We start from the raw sequence: 23,156 nt of genomic DNA on the forward strand, positions 1-23,156 counted from the left end.
TTCCAAAACCTTTGTCAAAATATGGCAATCTTCCTATGCCATTTCGTTGGTGATCAGATACTTCACAATGTGGATGGGCACCAACCTTTATAAYTCACTGTTACCTGCTRTTGAAACCACCTGAGATAGTTATACCACTCATTATGCCACTAGCTGAGCTTTCTTGTGTCCATTCTAGATGAACTAGCCTCTTGAAAATGATACGAAGCATTTACATGCCCATCAGTGTTATCGTTATGTATTCCAAATACCTTCAAATTGAAAATGTTCTTCTTGGTATGTAACGTTTACGTCATATACCTCCAATGCCTTTTTTTTTTTTCCAAATTGAAGGATATATTTACTTTGTATCGKTAGACTAACCAGTCATTTTGAAGGGACTAGTTTCTGATTAGCAATTTCCATCTGGAATAATTCAGACTCACGTTTGTATTCTCATCTGTCTTTGCTTGTACCAGAATTGAGGACCTATGTGGAAACAAAACTTCAACACCTCAGACCAGTTATATAAGAATGTAAAAATCATACATTAAGATTTTTTTTCATCCAACTACTGTCTTCTGTTTCTCTCAGATTATGTAGGGATCCCTAAGAATCCCTTTCCTAAGCTAGAATTCCCATAAACTCCCRAAGGGCAGCATCTTGAGGTATCWTGATCACCTTAACTTCTTTCAATACAGGGGATCAGTGGTTCTACTTTGACCTCTATTATCTGTATGGCTGTCAAATGAAATCTAGTTTCAGCTGCTTATAGATAAGATCTCAYTCTTTTCAAGCAATAGTTTATTTATAAAGATAGATGCGGGTTGTAATGTCAATCCATTCGTAATTCAAGCAATACACCTTTATCTGCMTCTATTTTTGTGYAGAAATACTCCTGTCAGTTTTCAGTCTCGTGTTTCTGAGCCCTAGTATGCACTAGCCATAAATGGACTCCGCCAACTTGGATGCCCTGAAAGCAGGGCTGGGATCCCAAGTAAAAGGATTCATCAGCAAGACAAGTAGATCTCTCACCTTTGAGAGAAATTCCTGGACGTCAAGAACAGCAGATGAATGCTACATTTTCTATCGTGAAAGATAGAAAACAACAAATGAAGTTTAATCTCCACCCAATGACCCTGTCGTGAGTCTAGTCTCAGTTGATGTTTTCAGCTCCAGCTGAACATCTAGAGAAAAACTCTGAGGTACCTATTGGAAAGAAGGATTTTTGAAGACGACTATTCTTCTCACTGCAAACAGATTTAGCTCAAAAAAAAGATTTTTGAAGATTCTATGTGACCTAAAACAGTAAAGGTTTAGCTTAATTTGATATTAGATTGTGACAACTAGAGCATTGGTCTTCTTTTTCAGCATATGTAAATTTCTGGCTTCAACTGTAGGTGCATAATGGTTTGTTTGAGGGTATGAAATGGAAACAGAATGGGAACAAATCGGGATACGGGTCGATTTGTTTGTTGCTACACACAGACGCTTAAATAAATGTACGTGTGCGAGCTGGATGATGCATAAACAGAAAGCAAAAAGAAGGAGGGTTTTAATGAGACATTTCCACAAGTCAGCTGCTACATTAATGACCTACATAAATGGAAATCTTCATGCTCGCTATGATGGAAAGGTGCCTGAACACACGGTACATCACAGCTTGCTGCATATGGGTCTGTGGAGCTGCAGATGGGCTTGTGGAGGCAGTGTGATGTTCTACTTTGAGATGTACCACCAACCTAAACATTGGCGCCTAGCAGCTTCCAGTACCACTGACTGATCCCAGCAGACACCCTCAGCGCTCTAGTCAGAGCATATTTGCAGACAAAATGGAGACCTGAACCATTTTTTTTTTTATTTAACGTTGAGTCATGGCTGGGGTTAACCATATGGGGTGTTCAAATGTAGCCTTCTTCACTACAACATTATTGTTTATTCATAATTGCTACTGTTGTGATGTTATCTTTATGATTTACGCAGTCTTATTGTTGTCTCCCACTTAAAAGGAGCACGTATTCTGGTTAATTTAATTAGATTATTAAGYTCCAATGATTTTAATAATAGAAATATAAAATCTACAGCTTTTTTGAAAAGCTGCTAGATATGAAGAYTGTAGAAGTGTGTCAAACTTGTGTCAAAATCTAAAAGTCCAGCAAAGACATTTTGAATGGACCAAAGCTGTTAAATGAAACCGAATGCTTTGTTCACTGCACTGACTCGAGAATTGTATTTCTTTTGCTCAACAGTGATTATTGCATTTAATTTCTTGCTTCCTGACCAAAATTGTCTGAGTCTTTCATGTAGTTAATCAAACAGCCTATCAGGACTTGCGCAGGCGAAAACTTTCTTCGACCTTGTGGACACCATTTTCGGATCAATACCAATTCCAGTCACTATAAAATACCTACACATCTGTTGGTGCATCAGCCCGACTCCGTTGCTGCTGCTGAAATTGGAAAAGAACTCAAACGCATTAGCAGAAACCCCGCACCAATCCAATCATCATTTCTGCTAAATTTTYAGTCTCATTTCTCAGAGCGCCGCTCACTGCCGCGGCCAGCAGAGTCAGCACTTCCTGAGGGTTATTTCTCATAAAGGCGTGCGGTATGCACCGAGTGCCGGGGACCTTGTAAATACCCCTGCTGCACAACCAGAACAACACAAGTCTCGCCTCACTGCTCGGAACATTAATGGAGTCTCTTTCACATCGGGGCTCTGACTTTTATAGGCAAAAAAAAAAAGAAGCAGTTTCTTTTCCACAAAGTGAGCTTTGCATCATTCTTGAACGAGGTCCTGCAGGTAAAGTGCATGCTGACATAAGACGTTATCATCACCTTGGCAAAGTCCAATGGTTTTGTTTCAGCTTGACCTTTAGGAAATGCCTCTAATTGTGATGCTTTTCATAACAGATTCCTCTCATGCCAACGCCCGGCTTCTCCCAGGATGTGAGAGGATGGCACAAACAAATTAAGGCACAGACTAAACTCCCATACAGATTAAGTCAATGTCAGGAGGAGGGGGCAAAGAGCACTCAGTGATGAAAGAGGATTGAATACAATGCACACCAGAGTGCCGCCTGGTTAAATCCCTTGATGGAGGGCATCTTAGGCAAAATAACAAAAGCTTTTGATCAGCACAGGCTTAAAGAAAATCCATTACAGACGACTAAAATGCCTTTAGTTCTAGCCTCTGCTGTCCACACAATGCTGTAAATTTCGCTCGATCTCCATTAAAAGCTCGAGTCAATCTGTATCAGTGGTAGAGGGAAACCTATGTGGGATGGTGACTGCGAGCGCTCTTGCACATTTCCCTCACATACGGTGCCAATTATTGACTTGACATGTTGGAATCTGTCCATGGTGCTGAAATGAATTGACTGGTGCTCACCCTGAGGCTTTGGAGCACGGCAGCATGGGAAACTAAATGATGGAGAGACGTTGTTCCTGATCTCCGTGGAGACCTGCTTATAACATCTCCACTTGTCCTCACTTAGATCTGAGACATTATGTCTCAAACAGCACAAAGTTAAAACCAAACGGCATAAAAGAAACAACAATATACCAATGGATATATAGTTTTGTACTTGCAAAAAAAGACTTAATTGAACAAAAATTCTGTTGACATGTATATCATTTACAAAATCCTGCTTGTGCTTCCCAAAACAATTCCTAGATTAAAGAAAATCTCACTACTCCTGCAAGCTTTTATTCCCCAGATATTTCATTTAATGTGTGTGTGTGTGTGTGTGTGTGTGTGTGTGTGTGTGTGTGTGTGTGTGTGTGTGTGTGTGTGTGTGTGTGTGTGTGTGTGTGTGTGATTAGAGGAGCCGTTGCGTCATGGACTCGCCGGGGCAGATGTTGGGTTAAGTTAGCTAAATCCACACCGAAAATGCTACGAGTGGCTTTTCAAAATAAAATGCAGACAACTTTAACTTAGTCAATGTGTCTGCCTTATTTATTTTTACTTGCGCAGAAAAATAAATGCAAAATCGACCTAATCCAAACCCTTTAAAAAGTTTTTTTCTTCTGGTATTTCACATTTTTGAATGAGCAGAAAGAAGTATGACAAAAGAATTGGATTTACTGAAGCTAAAAATGTGGACTTAATTTACTAAGTAGGTGGTTGGTGTGACTGGGTTTAATTTATTGCATGCCATATTTGTTTTTATTTTTCTTAAAAAAAACAAAAACAAAAATACCCCATAAAATTCTATGAAAATAATGTTTCCTTTTCCTACCACTTTATTCTTAAGTGCTACCTTGAGTTTGTATATTGCTTTAGATCCTGAATTTTTGGTTGTAATCTGACAAAATATGAAAATGTTTAAATACTTTTTAAAAATAATTGTATTTTTATTAAAGCAGAATATGAATTAAAAACTTTTATAGAACCTACATAAGCCATCTATATCAACAAAGGGTGATTGGTAATATTCTGGAAGAAAAACAGATCAAAGGGATTAGATCACCTTCAGTTTACCCGACAAGCAAATGTTGCGTCATTCTTTTTCATTTCTTTTAACTACAAAAAATATGTCATAAAAAAAATGATAGGAAGAAAATGTGACTAAATAAGTTCACGTTTTATTTAGAAAGTCTAAACCGGAACTCCCATTGTTGATTTTGGTGAGCTTGACGTTGGAGCCACCAGCTCAGATACCGATCAGCAATTGGCAGGTCAGCCGAGCACGGACGCTCTTGAACGGTGGGATGAATCGTTTCCGTCCCGGTTGCATTGCAAAAGACTGCCGCTGACAGTTTGTCACTTTTAAAAAGCGAAACATGCCTCATTAGCCTTCGCTGCTTTAGTGACAGCGTGAAGTTTGCTGAGTGAAGTGTTCTGGTGCGGGACGAGGCCAGTCCAGTGCTGGAAGTGTTCATGTTGGGACCTCGGCTTCAGTTTCAGCTGGCGGCAGCATCGCGAGTCCAGGCTGAACGTGCAGGATGAGACCGGGGCGACAGGCGCGCGACTCGGGCATCACGTTCAGGTTTGTGCCGGTGGCGTGATTCAGACAACCCCACCATGGAGGAGAAGTTCAGCAGACTCATTTTCATCCCCATTGCTGCGGTCATTTTCCTAATGATCGGCTACCAGTATGTGTGCCCGGCGGACAGCAACACCTGCCGCTTCAGGAGTGACGAGAAGGGGCTCGTCCAGCAGCGCTTGCCGGCGTTCGACTCGCTTTACTCGGAGCCGGAGGCGGACGAGGACTTCCCGGCCAAAATCACATCCAAGTTCAACTTCACGGAGCGGGACCTGGACAGGCACGTCGACTTCAACATCCGAGGGGATGATGTGATGGTGTTCCTGCACATCCAAAAGACCGGCGGGACGACTTTCGGTAGGCACCTGGTGAAAAACATCCAGCTGGAGCAGCCGTGCGACTGCATGCCTGGCCAGAGGAAGTGCACCTGCCACCGGCCAGGCAAAGCCGAGTCGTGGCTCTTCTCCCGGTTCTCCACGGGCTGGAGCTGCGGCTTGCACGCCGACTGGACGGAGCTGACGAGCTGCGTGCCGGTTGTGATGAACAAGAAGGACAAGAAGAATGTCCAGAAGAACAAAAAGTGAGTGCACCACACTCTGATTTTCTTATTAGCCAGGCGCACAAACAATTCAGTGCGTAAGCAGCCAAATATGCAGGCATTGATCTGTCCTATCAGTTTCAATTAATTTTTTAAAGAGTGCAAAGAAAAATTAAAAACAAGTCAAACTGTAATTTGAATGTAAAATGAATGATGCATTCATTCACTTTATCCCAGTGCAGATAGGGGTATTTAGAGGTTATTTTTTAATATTTCACTTTAAAATAATGTGACACTTTGACTTCCTATCGTTTTAATTCACAATAAGAAAGTCAATTTCCAATTCTAAATTCAAACAGTTTTGATGTTTTTTAGGGTAACTAGATGTTCCAATGAAGGGAGACACAAGGAGAAAAAAAACAATCCTAAAATTAGCATAATAAAACAATATGCAAGTCTTACTTTCCTTTGTTCAAATTGCAACTTTCTTTATGCAACAATGACTCAGCAAAAAAAAAAAAAAAAAAAAAGCATTTGAGACAATGTAATAAATAAGTTGTGTGCTCAATTTTGTGCCACAAATACTTTACTATATTGAATGCACATTTTCTGATTTTCTTTATGTCATTAAATGCAGTTATAGTTGTAGTTTGGAGGTATAAGAGAGTCAGAGGGGGGACTTAACTGTGACGCAATTGGTAGAGTTGTTGCTTTGCAGCAAGAAGGTCCTTCTGCATGGAGATTGCATGTTCTCTCTGGGTACTCTAGCTACCTCCGACGGTCCAAAATCATCACTTTTAGATTGATTTGTCTCTTGGTCACCTTGCAACGATTAAGTGAATATGCAAAAATGGATGGATGGATATATAAGTCCATCCATCCATCCATCCATCCATCCATCCATCCATCCATCCATCCATCCATCCATCCATCCATCCATCCATCCATCCATCCATCCATCCATCCATCCATCCATCCATCCATTTTCTTCCGCTTCATCCGGGGTCGGGTCGCGGGGGCAGCAGCTTCAGAAGGGAGGCCCAGACTTCCCTCTCCCCAGCCACTTCTTCCAGCTCCTCCGGGGGAATCCCAAGGCGTTCCCAGGCCAGCTGAGAGACATAGTCCCTCCAGCGTGTCCTGGGTCTTCCCCGAGGCTTCCTCATGGTGGGACGTGCCCGGAACACCTCACCAGGGAGGCGTCCAGGAGGCATCCTTACCAGATGACCGAGCCACCTCAACTGGCTCCTCTCGACGTGGAGGAGCAGCGGCTCTACTTTGAGTCCCTCCCGGATGACCGAGCTTCTCACCCTATCTCTTAAGTGAGAGCCCAGCCACCCTGCGGAGGAAACCCATTTCAGTCGCTTGTACCCTTGATCTCGTTCTTTCGGTCATGACCCAAAGCTCATGACCATAGATGAGGGTGGGAACGTAGATCGACCGGTAAATCGAGAGCTTTGCTTTGTGACTCAGCTCTCTCTTCACCACGACGGACCGGTACAGCGCCCGCCTCACGGCAGACGCTGCCCCAATCCGCCTGTCGATCTCCCGCTCCTTTCTTCCCTCATTCATGAACAAGATCCCCAGATACTTAAACTCCTCCACTTGAGGCAGGACGACCCCCCTGACCCGGAGAAGGCACTCTACCTTTTTTCCGGCTCAAGTCCATGGCCTCGGATTTGGAGGCACTGAGCCTCATCCCGGCCGCTTCACACTCGGCCGCGAACCGCTCCAGCGAGAGCTGCAGATCACGATCTGATGAATGTAACTAAAACACCCATTTGATATGTGATGGACTTTTTCCCCTTTTCATTTTTGCAATAAAAATCTCACTTTTGTCAAAATGTCCTATTGTTTATGACATCCAGTCCACCAACATCAAGAACTGACACAGCTAAAGTAAAAAAATGAATACATAAAATAAATATAAGTCTTATCTTTAAACATGTCAAATCAAAAGGTAACATTAAGCAAATAAGGTCGTTTCTGGATGTTATTTTTCAGCCTAAATCTTCCTTTTATTAGTACAATATTATTTTGAGGTTTTTTAGACATAAAAAATATGTCAGTTTCTAGAATTTCAATTGAAAAAGCTGGTTTTCTTTATGTTTTTAAATGCACCAACACATGTAGATGCCAACAAAATGAAAATAAAAAAAAAGAGAAAATGAAGTAATTAGAAAAAAAAATGAAGCAATTCTCAACAGTTGCCATTAAAACTATTGGATGAAAACACAAAGCCTCCTCCTAATTCACTGTTTCATGTGCAATTTTCAGCTACTTTTAAAAGATGTTCAAGGTTTGGCTTATTAAAATTAACAGTAGAAAATGTTAAAAATCCTTGGAGCTGGCATCTGATGGAAAAGCTGTTTCTACCTGTTGAATTAAAAGTGAGCTTATTGTTTTAAGTCGTCATTGTTTCCCCTGTAAAAATAGTTTACTTTGTGTCTTTGACTGTACCAACATTCAAGTAGAAATAAATATTACTGGTTAAAATTTTCCAAGTTAAACCATTTTTTACCATTAGCCAACATTGAATACCCAAAATGTTTTTTTTTTTTGTGCCAATTTAAAGATGGACTACAACTCCCTAAATCTGACTTTATGTATTATTACTGTTATTATTGGGCAGGTGATATCTGTTCTTTAAACAGCAAAACATGTTTTTTATGTTACTTCAGCTAATCAGAAGCTTCACTTACCATGATAAATTATACGTTTTTTTCTGTTTGTCTTGGTAGTTTTAGCAGGTCTTACACAAGATTTATCTTATTTACCCTTATTGGAAACAAAAAACATCAGACGACTCCAAATAAAGTCACATAACAGGAAATTGGGTGTGTGATACCTTATTGGCAAGTATAGCTGGGTAAAAAGGTGATAAAGATGCGGCGTTAACAAGCATAGCACATGTCAGCACCGGAGAGTCGCCTGTAACGCATTCGGGGACCAGCCAGGAGGAAAAAAGGTTTCTGCTGATCCGAAAGGTCTGTTTCAGTTTCCTGTAATTACAGCAGCAACATGGCTAATCTTAAGAGAATAAATCACTTAAGCCGACAGGGTCCTCTGAGGTGTGTGGCTTATGTGTTCGAAGCCAATTTGGCTTGCAGCTGGTTCAGAGAGCAAATCTCCATATGTTGCTGAGAGCACCGACGTGTGTCGGTGAGACCAAGGAGGGCCTTAAAGAATCCTCAGGAATCCATTTGCCGCCTTAAGTGGCAGCCGTCAGACTTAATTTAACACTTGGAAATAGTTTTGAAGAGGTGTCTTAAAAATCAACACCGTGGGTGAGTCAACAGCACTCCAGCCGTCACTTGTCCATTCAGTATACTGTTGGACAAGAGGAAAACAGCAGTCATCAACGAACAGCACTGCTGGCTGCCTTGAGTTCGTGATTAAAGATGGAATCAAATGTGCATTTTATTCAGAGTCATGTTTCACAGAGCAAGTAAGTGCTCAACTGGCACATGTGGGTGTTGATAAGTGAATATTCCTCAAGACTGCTTGCATTTTTTCAAGTGACAGCCTCTATATAATGTGCATCTATCAGCACAAAGTATTGGTTACATACGGAAAACGAGAGCGCATATCATTTTTCCTCATTTTCTCGAGATAAGTTATTTTCTTGATGGTTTTCTCAAGATAACTACATAATTTCCAGTTTTTTTGAGTTAAGGAGTTGGTTGGTTTCTCCAGATTAACTCATTATCTCAAGAAAACCATCGGGAAATGAAGTCGTTATTTTGACAAAACTATTGGGAAAAGGTATAGGCAGAAAACATCCACTCTTGGGCAATTTTGTTACAAATTCTCAATTGGATTCAGGTCTGCACTTTGACTAGGACATTCTAAAGACATAGAAATGATTTGAACCATTTCATTGGTTTAGAACCATCTGCTTCTAACAGGCTTTCCTTCAGGATTGCCTTATATTTCAGATGATTTGATATTGGAGTGAAACATCCTTTATTACTGCACCATAAGGAGTTCACAGGGCTGACTCCTCAGAGAGATTCAGCGGTTTCCTCAAGGACAGATCTCAATCTGTTTACTAGCACTTATAGTGATTCCTCCATTTACAATATGTCTGTTTTATAAAGGAGGGTGTCGAATTTGAGCCAAATGCATCATAACTCAGTCGTTTCCTGAGAAATTGCCAGGCGACCTGTGTCACAAATCTGTTGTTCTGAGTTTTGATTTCCCCGAGGATGATGCCCACTTGGTTTCCTGACTGTACAGCTTTAAAGACAGAAATGTCAAATAAGCAGAAAAAATATATATATAACTCACATGAAAAAAAAAACAATTCGGTGAAGGTTCCTGGTCTTTTAAGGTTAAGATTGCCTAGTAAGGGCCACATAGGGATGATCCGTGCTCTCACCGGGCTCAGTCGGTACTGAAAGGCTCTTTTCCTGTCGCTTCAAGGTCCATCATGGATTGTGACACAGACGTAGATGGCAGCGTGGGGAATTGAGCCGAGTTTGTGCATGAGTGTGCATGTTTGCAGACATGCTTTTTTTTTTTTTTTGTCTCCATAATGCTGTTTTTGTTCACCAAGTTTTCCTCTACCCGATGTTACAAGACAACTGTGAATTCAGACATTTTTCTCGGTCCAAATTTTGACAACAAAACGTTTATCTCAAAGGATACCTCATCTTATACAGGTCGCATATATAGCAAGAAGGATGCATTCAGACATGAACGGGAAGGAGACCGCCCACACTTGTCTTGAGGCTACATCCARAAAGTTTTGATACAGTTTTAAAACAGAGGCTTATGGGATATCTATCAATCTATATATATTGTATAATATAAAACTATACTGTGATACATTAATATGTAGTATTCAGTTGATTCCCTGTTTCTTCCTGGTAAATTATTTACACAGCGTAAAGGGAAGAAGGCCTGTAAAAGCTCAGGTCTTGGAAAACCATCAAACATGAGTTGAGGGTTATGGATTTTCTGTCAAATTAAGGTTGTTTACGATCACATGGAACTTTCTAAATTTATAATATTTATAAGTTGCAATGAATTCTTAGGTTTAAGCCTATTTATGTTCTCTGGAGTAGGAGCTGATGCATATTTCAGAGCACCTGCCCTGTTCTCCATTATCCATCTCATCAGTTCAAGTTCATCAACCCTTACCGATATTGAAAAAATATCGACAATTTATGTAAATTGGAAAGGCAGGCTGAAGATACAAACAGCTCAATAAAATAAGTGAAGAAAAACTCTAAAATATTTGATTAGGGGACTTGTTAAAAATATTTTTACAAGCAATTTTAGCCTTTACCGCCATTAGCATTGCTAGATGTAGCAGTAGCTTCTCTATGTCATTTCTAAACTGGAAATATTTCTACCTTGAGTCTTTCAAGGATTCCTACATATAGGATTCCCAACATTTTTAAATCCTATATGTGCCATGGCAGATAGTTTAAAAGCTCAAAAAGGAGAAAACTAACTTACTAATTTATTCACTTTGTTTTCGCCTTGATTGTTTTATTTTCTCTGCTGCAAAAGTTTGCACAACAAAACCAACTTCTATACTGTATTTTCTCCTTTCTGACACTAAAGTATCTCAATCCACAAATCTCTACTGTAGTTCTATCTGATTTAGTAGAATAGCTACTGGCAGTTCTAATCATATGTAAAATGTATGAAGTTAAAACTTTTGGTGAGTGGTCAGTTTCAGACTCCATGTTTCAGACTGTCATCACCCGCAAATTGGTCAAAAATCTACTTTTGATAGGCTGATCATTCCTGGTTTCTTCAGTCACCATGTTTACCGTTAGTTTGCTTTGTTAGTTATTTGTTCTAATTACTTGAAATAATAGACATTATATTTCTCCCTATAAGCTTTAGTTGACAGATTTTGTTTAACCAATTAAATAAATATATAAAAATTGAAAGAACTCTCTAAGGGTGCATAGAAAGGTGTGATTCATGAGTCTGCTAAAAGTAATTTTACTAATAAGACGTGAGACTTCTTTATACCGCCATCTGGAGTTTTCACTTGTTTACCCACAACTTCTTCAAAGACCATCTGTAAGACATTGTAGTACTTTGTGACAATAGTTGGAAGTATAGGGCTAAGCATTATGGTTAAGGGATGAGGAGACTGGCATTTTGTTGCACTAAACTGTCAAAATGATGGAAAGTATGAGCATTTTTTGGTCCAACGATTTAAACACACAGGGGGTTGTTTCATCCCAGCTTCTCGTCTTATAGCTAACCTTTTAAAATCTTGATGATGACCCGGGATCAGATCAATAAACACTACATCTATGGTTCTATTGGAATTATACTAATTAATAAAAAAAAGTTCCACCTTCTATTTAGGGCATAAAGTGGTAAAATTTTGCATTTTCTAATAATAAAAAAGCAAAAAAGGTGAGTAAAAATGTCTTGTGTAGTATAATTTTATGCTGTAGACTTTAAACTTTATATTTTTGTGGCCATAATGTTTCTGCGGGACGGTTATTTAATAGACAAAAATATGCGTAGCTGTCTAAATTTGCTGCTTGCTTAATTCTTCACCATCTATCAACTAATGAAATATCTGGGCCTCGGAGGGGTTCTTATGGGAGGATGACCCACAAATTCTTCACTACTCTCTTCACACTGCATACAGAATGTTAGGAGTACAAAATGTAGGACGGTATTGTTTGTCAGTGGACGCATTGTTGAGTTTCAGATCAGATTTTTGACATCAGACAAACACAAGTTGTTTAAATGCAGAATCCAGTTTTCAAATTCTTAAAAAGTCTTAATTTCTTTCATTTAAAATCGAGGCCGCATGATGTGTTTGATTCAATACAAAATGCAGGGCGGCCTTAAATATGTAAAAAAAAATTAATGGTGGGAGTATTTATTCTCATTTATTGGAAAAGGGCTACCATTTCAGATGGTTTTTTAAACTACTTTTTTTCTTAAATATTAAAAAAATGCTTGAAAGCTAAAATATTTCAACGTGGCAAGAAAACATAAACAGAAGTAATCCGTGAAGGGATCTTTAGGTTTTTACCTAAACCAATCGCCATCACAGGAAAAGATGAATATTTTGTACATTTGGTGTATGTTCCCGTTCCTGCTGATCCGTTACACAGACACTCCATCTGTCTGCTTTAGAGATGCACTTTACAGTCACCTTGAAATCACCTCTCTCCTACACATCCTTCCACCACTAATGAAAGCGTGAAAAACGCAGACAACTGCTCAATGTTACATAAGTGCCTCCACGCTTGCACTGGGAATGTTCTATGTTGTGTCTTCGACAGATAAGTATGTTCTGATATGCAGGAATAACGACGAAGAACTGGAAGGGGACAAGCACTCGTGAGCTCCATAGTTAATGAGAGCTTGTTAGATTAATGCGGTATGTGAATCTTGTTTACAGAGCACACCAACAAGCCAGTAAAGAGATTTGATTAAGAGATTTGTAACTAAGTCTTCTTTAGCTGGTGTCTTCCTTTGCTCTTTCCTTCCTTTATCCATTTACATCTATCCATCTTCATAAGTTCTTTTTCAACTTGTGAAAAAAATCTAAACTAAAACCCAGAAGAAGCGTCTTTGAATGCTAACTAATTGCTTTTGTAGGACTTTTCTTTCAGCATGGGGTTACAGCACTCGCATCACAGCAGGTAATGTAATTGTTGTAAGACCAGACGGTAAACCTGCTTCAGTCGCTGTTCTGCCACGCTTAATCTCGGCTGCAGGCCTCTTATGGGGCACTCAGAAAGTGTAACCTTGTAATGAACCTCATTATTTCAGATTTCAGCGTGTACTTGTACTTTTAAAAAAAGGCACCGTACTTAAGGTCCGAGCTATTCTTCTGGTAAGAATATAATAACCGGGGTGACAACAGCACTAAAGGTTTCAGTTTTAAAATACAGAAAGATAATAAAATGAAAGCCCATCCTCTGTCACTTGTCTTCCAGTAATCAGAGATTGGGGTAGCAGGTCAATGAGAGAATCCTGGACATCTCTCTGCCCAACTAAACTCTCCAGCTCATTCTGGCAGATACTTGGCCACAAAGTATATCCTTTGTCACTAGTGCCAGGGCTTTCAACTCTAGACCTCAAGGGCTGGTGTCCTGCAACTTTTAGATTTGTCCCTCATACAACACACTTAATTGAAATGGTTCARGTACCTCCTTAGTGCAGTGAAGTTCTCTAGAGACCTGCTAATGATCTTATTATTTAACTCAGGTGTGTTGAAGCAGAGACATATCTAAAAGTTGCAGAACATTGGCCCTTGAGGCCCAGCGTTTAATGCACTCCTTAGCAGGAGATTTTTTCGGCATACCCAAAAAATCTCCAAAGGGAATTTTCCAAAGAAAGGAGCCCAGCAGGGCTCCTAATCAGATACTTGACTAACCTCAGCTGACTTGGATGTAGTCTTTCTGGCCACCTGATACTTGTCTGCTGTTTTATGAGTTCCAAGCACTAAATAAGCCCATAAATACTCCCTGTCCTGATGGTCATCTTCTATCACCAACACAACTGGAACCAATGACCTTCAGACCAAAGGTCCTGGAAGACATACTGACTCTGTTCTCTACTCCACTAGAATGCTACCTTTGGGTGAGCCATGCCAGGTTACTGAAGATAACCTAGAAACATGGGTTTAACTATTCTGAAGGTGTACACTATAGATCAGGCGATCTGAGCTGACCGTCACATTTGGGTTCATCAGGTCGGTAGGGCAGCCTCTCTCACCAACGGATTAAACTCTCAAGCAGGCGGTGATAAGTTGACACCTCTACTCTTTCTTTAAAAGAATTGTAAAGAGTCAACACTGTATGTCCGATAAAACCAAACCTCAAAATAACGTTAAGGTCCAAGGTGGCCTTGTATCAAGTACTACATTTCCTCGAATGTTTTGGTCGTTACAACACGTCCCAAAGCTATCAAAGAAGTGCAACACCAAAACGCTGCTCAGGTTCAGATTAGAAAGGCTTTTCCTCCTTGGCACACCACTCTAGCTGACTCCATCATAGTCTACTCAGGTTCTGAAGTCACGCAGGAGCACAACAGAATTATTAGATAGCCACCCTGGCAAGACACCATCCAGAAACCCCAACAAGACTAGGTAATCTTAGCTAATGAACAGTCAAAACACTCCCTTTTGCAACTCAAAACCATAAGGAAACAATCTTCTTGCTCACCAGACAGGATTTCACAGAGGCATCAGCCAGAAGTCTGTAAGAATCCCCTCACTCATCAGACCAGTTTACCTGGACACCTATGGAGTAGAAAAGAGTTCTGCACTCCTGGAGTTGGTTTTAAGAGACCAAACTGTTTGAAGAGTTTTTCCACACACACCTACCTGGCATGGCTCAACCAAAGGTGGCATTCCAAGTCCTAAGAGCCAGATTATGGTACCAGAAACCAGGATGGTCCAATCTCCACTATTGTCATCCACCCAGGTTATAAAACACCCAACCTTCCTGGAGGTGGTGGTCCCACTTGGAGACATAAATATAATAAATTGTAAAAATGACACCAGGATAAAAAAAAAAAAAAAAATCAATAATTGCCAACAAGAAAGCTACTGGTAAATTCCTCATCAAATAAAGTGTAGATATCTAAAATTTTAGCATCTTTTTTAGACAACAGCTGAAATTTCGATCATATCATTTGCTAAGATATTGTAAAAAGTCCTCCAAACTTTTGGAGGACTTTTTTTTACTGTGGATGGATATTATTTACAGGTCAGTTGGTCATTGTTCTTATTCCTAGTAACATTTTTATCATTTAAACAGTAATTGTCACAGTCAAAACTGTCTTATTTTGTGGGTTAAAAGTTAACACTGTAAAACATCAACTTTGAGAGTAGGCAAAATTGTATTTGCTGTCTTCTTTAGCTTAGAGGACAAGAAGACCGCAATGACCTTCGGCAGCATTTTATTTGTTTAGCTTTTCTGAAATCAGTCATTTGTATGTGACACATTTTTTAAATTACTCTATTGTCCTCATTATTATAATTTTGTATAGACTCTTACAGGTATTCAAATAAAATAATAATAAAAAAAATGTAATTATATTGTGGATCTTGCAAGTTTTATTATCACCTTTTAACCTGAGAATTGTATTTTTAGGTCAAGGTGAAGATGTAGATTTTTTTGAAAAGTAGGCTGACGAAGATTAAAAAGATTCAGTGTTTGGTGTATATTCACACTCGTTTCCTCACACAACCCTGGCTTACGGGTGGATTCGGGGCAAATGACGTCAGCTTTTTGCTGATAAGGTGTTGACATTTGGTGTTCCTATTTGGGCAGCGTGTTAAAGCACCAGCTTGTTAGTGCCGTCTGTTGCAGCATAAAAAAAATATGTAAAAAAGAAAACATTTACCATGTTTACTACACTTTATATGTCAAAATCATATACTTTATAGATTAATATGTAGGCATAACAGCGTGCTAAATGAATTAACTTTTTCTGAATGAAATTACCAAAAAGTACATTTGTATATTAACCCAATAAGGATTTCTTGTATTTAGAGATTTGTTGGATAAACTTTTGTTCTTTCTAGAAAATAAAATACATTTAATAGAACATTGTGTTTTTCTATTTTCCTCTAGCTATCTTAAATGTCAGTTAGCCACACTATAAATACGCTAACTTTATATATGCTAGAACTACAAAAACCCAAAAGAGTCAGTCTGTGTAGTATTGGGAGGAAAATGAATTTCTTTGGAAGATATGCCAAAAATTGCAAAAAAAAAGATAGGTAAAAAGGATAACCAAATTATTAAATATGGCGGTCATAGTATGGAGGAAGGAAGGAGAATATCTGCCCATCAGTTTTTAATCTTAAACTTAAGCAAACTTGCATCAAAAACAGACCAAGAACAAAAACGCTTTGGGGTGGCCTAGTCAAACTCCAGAGTTACATCTGATTGTGATAGTGCTGCAGACGTGATGGCAGTTTTTAGGACCAGAGGCGTGGGGGAATATTCTTGCACACAGGGCAATAATGGTTTGGATAGCTTTTTTCCTAAGTAAATGAAATAATTTAAAAAGTGCTTTAAAACAAACAAACAAACAAACAAACAAACAAACGTACAAAAAAATCTGAAATAATTAACTACACAAATATCTGTTCATAATTCTAAAAATATATATATCTTGAGTGGTCAAATGGAAACAAAATCTCATAGCTAATTCACCGGCTAGGGGTAATGTTGTAACATTTTACAGCTACTATTGTAGTAATCACTATTTGTGACCAAAAATAGATTTCACAAAGACATCAAATACTAAAGTCCCCTTTTGCCAAATCTAATTTTAGTCACTTGAGAACAAAGGGACAAACAAAAACAAAGGAAGTAGAAAAAAATCCTATATGCCTTCGAATAAAAGGAAATGTGATAATACAAGTGGATGGAAACCCCTTTTTTATATGAAAATACTATAGCAGGATGACTTTGAACATGGCCCTAATACTTTTTAGCAAGTGATCATTTTAACTTTTCTGACCTTTTTCCTTGTTTATTTTATTGGATTGAATAATGTACAATTAAGAGATGTTACGCTCTCTCTTCAGAGTAAGGAATGAGTGTATCTCATAATAATGACAGAAACAAGAATAAAAAAAAGCCGCAGATTGTCAGTAGAAAGAAGCCTTCTTGTTTAAATAGAATTTTAAAAATCTTGTTTAAAAACGTAATCCTATGACGAAATATGGGACAAGACTAAAGACACTTATCAAATAAACCCAGCAAGAGAAACTAACTCCTTGCAGCACACAGCGATGTCAGAGATATTCAGAGGATCTTAGTAATCTCCACACTTCTTGCTGGGATTAGGAGCAGTCTAAGAAAGGTTTTGTAATGCTTCGAAGGAAGGGGGGGGAGGAGGAACGAAGAGTGCTAATCCCGGTGTCCGGATTTGCATTTTGAACTCGTGGACCAGGACTGCAGAACGTTTTGTGGATCAGACATCGCAGGCGACCAAAACCTGTGCTAGACGTTCTATAAAGAAAACTAGGCAATAACTCTTAAAGTATACAGTACGGTTAGCTTTTATGTTGCGTCACATTACAGCTACAAGGGTTTTGTGGGGTACGTCTCTACCAGCTTTACATAGTCCACTCAGATTGGATAGAGAGCCTCTGTTAATTATTCATTAGTGTTGAAGATTTGAAAACTGGATTTAGGTCTGGACTTCATTAAAATGTGCTGATCAAACCAAAAGTTTTCAAACTTTTCATTTCACTGTGTAGAGCCCAAGCTTAAAGTAATCGAGGGCCATTATTTTCTTTATTCTTGTGTTTTTTACATGAGAATATTTTGTTGTAAAGCATGCAACTAATTATTGTAGGGTCAAGGATTTTTGCCTTGATTGAAGAAAGATCTCGAGTTTTTAGGTCATTTTTGTTTTTCTATTAAGCTGGTTTAAAAAACATTTTCAAGCTATTCCCAACAACAAAAACAAGAACGTTCCTTGTCATGTTTCACGACAGTGACCTTAAGAGGGGAAGAAATGAAACATCGCTAACTAAAGAAAAATACTGTGCAGTATCAAACCTTTTCCATTCATGTGAATTTGTCATTAAAAAGCAAATCTTAAAAAAAAAGACAAAGTGTTCATTTGCATCAGCTTCATTTGCTTGAGGGCAACCACAATTTGATTTTTTATTTTCATTAAAAATGCTGAAAACCATTTATTATTTTCCTTTCACTTAAACTACACTACCTTGTGTTGGTCTGCCACAAAAATTCCCAAAACGATACATGAAGGTTTGTTAAAGTTTTCTGACAAAGTCAGAAACATACTTTTTAACAGTAAAGTCAGAATTTTGAGTTTAATGTCAGAATTCTGAAAAAAAGAATAAATAAATACATTTTACAGTGGCCTAATCCTCTTAAGTAGTTTGTTGATATAATGTTACAAAACGGGAAGATGCTTAAGGGACATGAAAATATTTTTGATGCATTGGTTTTGCTTTCATTTACTGAGGTAAAATACTTAGGAATGTGAAAATATGACGAGGGAAAGTGGGAAATACACATATAGAAGATGTTAAAGGTGAATAATCAGTGATAGAAGCAGCATTCACACGTTTCAAACCAGCGGCCTGCTTTCCTGCAGTTTGTGTGTGGGTAGATGTGACCTTTGCAGTGTACAGTCTCCCGTTTATTCTTCCTATATCTACATGAACCTCGCGAACCAGCTGACACCTCACCAAGCCGTAAAGATTAAGATACCAAGCAAAGGTTAAAGCTAAGTTGCTGAAGCGAGTAAAGCTTCAAGCTGCCGATTGTTTTTAGCAGGGGGTTGTCTTCGATGCTGTGCATACCGTGGGCGTGCTTTTTGACAACCAAACGAAAGAAAGCCACCAGAAAGATTCTCGGTTTTACGAATGAAGATGAAGATTTTCAGTCGCCTGGTTTTCAGCTTTAAAATAAAAAAGCGTCTCGGTGCTTTAGGTTGCCCAGACGTCGTGTCTTTCCGGAGGGGTTCCTTTCTTGGGTTCCTTCGCTTTTTTACGCCAGCATCCCCGGGGCGTTTGCTTTTATGGCCTGAAATAGCATCTCGTTTATGGGACCGGCAAAGATCGCCGTGCGGCTTTGGTCCCCTTTCTCATCAGCGCTCTCCCAATAAATCTGGATTTCTCTACACGTTACCACGCAGTGCTTCCTGCTGACATTTCATATAGCTGGGTTATGTTTTAGAAAGAGAAAGTGTGCTATTGATTAAGGATAAAAGAAAGGCTGCTATGCTGTTGTTTCATATGTGTGTGTGTGTGTGTGTGTGTGTGTGTGTGTGTGTGTGTGTGTGTAAGCCTGCTGTGCACAGATGGGAATGGAGATCGTTCTGCCTGTACTTGTCATGGGAAAATTAAATTACTCCATTAAGGAAATTAGACAAGTGAAAATGGATCTCGCTTGACCTGTTGGTCTGAAGACTGATGCCAGAAGACTTCATCTGTCTCTATCCAGTTCAGAAGCATCAGTCAGGAATTTTCCTGTAATGTTTTTACATAAAATGTGCTGGATATTGTGTCCAAGTTTCATGTATACACTTGAAACCAGGTCTTTACTATGGGAGAGGATTTGTTTTCTCAAAATGATGTCAGAATTCGGAGAGTAAAGTAAATTCTGAAGACAAAAAAAAAGAAGTCAAAATTCGGAGAAAAAGTGAGAATTCAGACTTTTTTGAAATAATAAAAAAAAAAAAAAACTTGAAAATTTCTGAGCTTGAAAAGTCAAAAAATTATAAGGAAAATACTCAAATTTTGAGATTAATCTCAGAATTTTTCTGAGCTCGTAAAGTCGAAAATCTTTAACTTTTGGAAATTCCTTGAATTTCAAAAATAGAACATTTTTGACTTTTGGAGCTCAGAAATGTCCGAGTTTTTTCTAGAAGATTTCTGAAATTATTCTAAAAGATTCTGACCCCCCTCAAAATTTTTGGGGGCGGAAAATTTACCATCTGCAATGGCTTTAATAAGCCATCATACTTTATAGTACAGAATGAATGAGAGAAATATGCAGAGGTGCAGCAAATTGAAGAATCGGAGCAATAAAGTCTTCATTTCTGATCGTTTATCAGCTGTGAGGTAATAAAATCCAACTACAATCAGTCAATATATTTCAAGCTGAAATCCACATACTTGTTTCACAGCTCTGTGTCGGCATTGGGAGCTACGACCATCTGCTCATGTGGGCTTACTTTGTCCCACCACAAAGATATTTCAATTTTTAATGGACCTAGTTCATTTAATTTACCCTGCTCTGTCAGCAGACTGACTGAAAGCATCTTATATGTAAAGGAAATGGTCACTAGGCAAATATTACCTACATTTTTCATTGTTTAAAGCTCTGGCTATCTCAGCCTGGGCCTTGAGGTGTGCAAACATGGCAGATTACTGATTGAAAGAGCTTGGAAAGTGGATACTTGATGCATAGAACTCATTGAATAAGGATGAGGTTGAGTCATTGCAATTAAGTTATTTTTCAGAACCCCTCCCTACACCCCCAACCGAGAAGAAACGTGACGTGTTTTCATGCATTTCAAAGGCCAAAATAAATCAGATTGTTGTCGATCCACGTAGTTTTTGTGCGGACTGCGTCTCCGGCAGTATAAATAGTTTCCATCAAGGCTTTTATCGTGAGCCTGATGGTGTCCTTGATGGCAGTGAGTGAATTAACAAGGCAGATATTGATCTGCTGCTGTGAGTTTCCTCTGTAGTTTTTTTTTTTTTTTTTTTTGATGGTGATTTAGAGAGCGAGGGAGAGACAATCAGCGAGAGTCGGAGAGAAAGCGATCGATAGTGTTTGCAGCTTTGCTGTGTGGGGAAAGGTGACGGGCTACTGACGAGGCGTTCGATGGATCGCTAGCAAAATGCGACCAGTTGATTTAACCTTGCATTTGGGAACGCTTGGGCATGATCTCACTGACACTGTGATGTTTGGACAGACAATGCACTCTGTGACAGTCGCTCCACTGTCTGCTACGTTCAAGCAAGTCTCGCTTGGAAGGTTGATTTCAGAGGTTTCTAAAAATGCTCCCCCCCAAGTTTCAGTTAAAAGACGTTGAAGCACACTACGGAGGGACCAGAATGAAAAAAAGCCCCAAACCTTTCAAGAGCAGAGGGCAGTAATAGGTGAAAAAACAGATGCTTTTACATGCTTTTAGCAAAACTGAGTTAAAAATACACTATTAACATTTGACAAACTACTTGCAGTTGTTGACCACTTTTTAAATACAATATCATCTTTTTCTAATGTATAGTATCAGGCCACATGAGCAGGAAATATTGTACCCTGTTAGGCTCAACTTAAACTAGCGTAAAGGTTATCCTATTCTCTAAGATTGTGAGAAACTAAATGCAGCTGTTTATACCCTTTGTGCTTTTTTTTCTTACCTCAATAGCAGGTCCCACATTATTCTTTTTATTATAGTGCATACATATGGTGCATTCAAGATTAAGCTACAAACTGTTTTCTCTGTATTTTCAGTGCCGCTAACTAAAGAGTTTGTTGCGCTAACCCTAAAGCACTAATCATAAAATTTTATCCCACTAATACTAAAAACTCCAGTGCTTTAGTGCTACCACAAAAGCACTAATCATACCCATTAGTCCCGCTAACGCTAAGCACTATCCCATCATGGTGTTTAGCAGAAGCTAATGCTGAAGCACTAAAATCAACCATGTTCATGACAATGTGTGTCAATAGTAACATGTTGCACTCAACAGAGTCAACTTTGTTGCACTCTTACCTATGTGAGACGCTTCAGGAAATTATACTTTGAAACAGACATGGTTTGTTTTGTAATTGTTATGGCTGTTGCAAATGATTATTTTAGTAATGGCCCAGATAGCACAGAATGATTGAAACAACATTGGATCAATGTCAGCCAGAAACATTGAATCAACGTTGAACGCTGACATTGAAACATTGAAAGTGGTCAGTGACTTGTATGTGGAATCAACGTTAGGGTTTCAACCATAACTGACATTTCAATGTTGATTCAACCATCATGTGTATGTCAATTTACATGCATATTTATGTTGATGTTGCATTGAATCAGTTAGGAATTAACATTGATTCAACCTTCATCTGAATGTGGATCTACATGCAGATTTGGGTTGATTTCATATTGAATGAAAGCTAAGGATTTATGTACATTTTTAGGTCTGATAGGTCTGCATAATAACATACCACTAAAAGTTTCTTCACTGGTGTTAAACACTATATTATTGGCAGATTATGGGTAGACTGTGTACAAAAGTTTAAAAATGCCAACATAGGTTTGATATAACATTTTATTTAAGAAAAGAGGGACAGATCTTTAAACATATTTGACTCCATTTTGACTGTCAGAATAACAGTCTATTGTCCGCAGAAGAACAGAGTCCATGAGGTTAAGCTGTACTGTATGAACCAGGGAAACAGTACAAGTTGTGGTAACCCCAGTTTGACTCTGGTTGGCATCACTGATTCCTTTCGATGTCTTCCTCTCATTCTGGCGTGTAATGAAGCCACTTCTTGACAGTTTTACTGCAGWCCTYAAGAGTCAGCTTTTGGTCAAACTGCAGAGCAACGGCTGAAAAACACAAAAATAAAAGTGAGGAAGGTGCTGGTTAGAAATATGATAAACATGTGAAAAGTTCTGAGACATTGAAAGATTAAACAATGTACTGGTTACAGGTCTGAGAACAAATACAAACCATATAGTTCCCCATGTACACTCACTATTAAATTAATATTTATCTTAATGTTTATGTATACAACTACATTTACCTATGAAGCTGCAGTCTAGTGTAGGATTTCTGATGCTGCACTCATGTTAAAATGAGGGAATCAATATTTAAAATAAAGGCCGTTTATCAGAAAACCTAAAGATAAAACTCAGGGAGGATCAGGGTTTATTTAACACACCAGAGACAGAAAAATAGAGCAAAAGGTGATTTATACTGTAGTTGGAAAAATTATAATTTATACAGAATAAACTTCCAAATAGCTGGTTTAATCTTTAATCAACTACAAATATTTCCAAATAAGTTTATTAAATTCATTACAAAATGTCCATGTGCTGATAAAGATCCCACACCAGTAATAAGAGACCAGCTCAGTTTAACCAGTTACCAACCCAAGAATCAACAGACTGAATCAGTCATTAGCAGGTTTAGTTCAGTGTTTC

At 38.7% G+C, this 23,156-nt stretch overlaps 1 protein-coding gene across 1 annotated transcript in view; it reads left to right on the top strand.

Moving 5' to 3' along the window:
* The first annotated feature begins 4,609 nt into the window (after positions 1-4,609).
* Positions 4,610-23,156, top strand: part of LOC103474404 (heparan-sulfate 6-O-sulfotransferase 3-like) — a 29,916-nt gene continuing 11,369 nt past the window's right edge. Inside the window, exon 1 of the mRNA XM_008425326.2 lies at positions 4,610-5,546. Coding sequence (XP_008423548.1) covers positions 5,005-5,546 — 542 coding nt within the window. The 5' untranslated portion in view covers positions 4,610-5,004. The remainder of the gene's footprint in view (positions 5,547-23,156) is intronic.

Source organism: Poecilia reticulata, linkage group LG2, assembly GCF_000633615.1.
Source record: "Poecilia reticulata strain Guanapo linkage group LG2, Guppy_female_1.0+MT, whole genome shotgun sequence".
NCBI classification, from domain to species: domain Eukaryota; kingdom Metazoa; phylum Chordata; class Actinopteri; order Cyprinodontiformes; family Poeciliidae; genus Poecilia; species Poecilia reticulata.